At 38.7% G+C, this 1691-nt stretch overlaps 1 protein-coding gene across 1 annotated transcript; it reads left to right on the forward strand.

The window, feature by feature from the left end:
- Positions 1–18: 18 nt before the first annotated feature.
- LOC108563823 (N(G),N(G)-dimethylarginine dimethylaminohydrolase 1) lies at positions 19–1373 on the forward strand (the record flags this gene model as incomplete). Its single annotated transcript, XM_017922612.1, has 4 exons — positions 19–217; positions 286–434; positions 631–855; positions 916–1373. Coding segments are annotated over 4 exons (696 nt in total), but the record flags the coding sequence as incomplete, so codon positions are not given.
- Between the last annotated feature and the right edge of the window lie 318 nt (positions 1374–1691).

Consider the following 1691-nt stretch of genomic DNA (forward strand, 5'->3'; position numbering starts at 1 on the left):
AATGTTTGGGGAATCTAGCAAGCTTTCATACGCATATATTGGATTTATTCTATCTTTTATATCATTTCATCCTTCACCTGCAAAATAAAATGTATATTATTAATACAATTCCAGGTGGATACGATTCGAGTGGTTTTGAAGAAGGAACTGGACATGCCGATAATCGAGATATCAGATCAGAACGCGAAATTGGATGGAGGCGATGTTCTTTTTACTGGTATTTATTGATTAAGCACAGTGAATTTAGTTGAACAAGAAATATAACGTTTGTTTTTTAAATTTTAGGGCAAGAATTTTTTGTAGGAATATCGGAGTGGACGAATGAGGGAGGCGCCAGGGCCGTCGCGGCCGCGTTTCCCGAGTACCCGTGTACTCCAATAAAGGTAAAACCTCAGACATTGATTCTCGGTGACCTAACAAACGGGGTGCTTCAGGTGAGCCTTCTTTTTTGAAGAAACACCTCCTTCGAAAACGCATCGCACCCAAAGAGCACGCTTCTTCGTATACAAAATGCTTTCAGCAACGTATATTTAGTCGAAAGGCCTACAATTATTATTTGTATACTTTCAAACAATAGACACACACCAAATGCAAATTGCAACACTAACATTTGCGTCGATCATTTTTTAGGTGCCGTCGCCGAAGAAGCTGAAGCACTTCGTGACGGTCGGTGGGCCGTGCCTGCTCTGCGTCGGCGAGGGCAAAGAGGCCCAGGAGGTGCTCAAGAGGATGGAACGCGAGGCCACCTTCAGCTACCAAACGCTGACGTTGCCCGAAGACGAGGCAGCCAACGTGATCTATCTGAACGGGACTTTGGTGCACAGATCTGCGGAGGAGATACCCAAATCCTTCCAAGTGAGTCTCACCAACTCCAAAAACACAAAAACAACAAATATTACCAACATTTGTTTCCAGGTATTCAGCAATAAGATAAACTTCACGAAGAACGTGAACATCTCGCAATTGGCGAAGACCTCTTGCGGACTCTCTTCCAGTTGTTTGCTAGTCAGCCGGCTGCGCGTCTGCCGCAACCTGTAAACGTGCTCACCATCATCATCCTCGATACACACCACCACCTCAGGTCTTCATCTAATGAAAAACACACACATAAACAAAAAAATAATAATTCTATTGAAAAAAATATATATAAGGAGAGACGAGAGAAAAAGGACCACTTTCAAATTATATTCTATAATATTATATAAATGTTAGAGATGTTATACATATATGTGATCCCAATTTACATACTGGTCCTCGCTTGAGAAACGTTACATTCAAACAGAAAAAGAATATTTAAAAAAAAACAAGCACACGCGGCTTTCCCACTGCGGACGCTTCGCAGCTAAGAAAAACAAAGAAATTCGAAACGCGAGTAAAAGTTTGTAAATTCGAATTTTTGTTAAAAAAAAAATGTTTCATATTATATATAAATACTATATACATATTCTATTAACGGAAATTCCTTCTTCCCAAATAAGAAAAACCCTTCTATACACTCGCCCTTTTACTCCAAAACAAAGAAACGCATGAAATCTCTAAATATTATTATTATAATAATATTGTAAATTATTATTATAGTTATTTGTTTTCGTTTATATATTATTATTATTATTTTTCTTTGGTCACGTCGGGTAGTTGCGCACGTGTTGTATTATCGTTTTATTAAATTTCCATTCCACGCAACTTCTCCT

Source organism: Nicrophorus vespilloides, unplaced genomic scaffold, assembly GCF_001412225.1.
Source record: "Nicrophorus vespilloides isolate i.1.1-1 unplaced genomic scaffold, Nicve_v1.0, whole genome shotgun sequence".
Lineage (NCBI taxonomy): Eukaryota > Metazoa > Arthropoda > Insecta > Coleoptera > Silphidae > Nicrophorus > Nicrophorus vespilloides.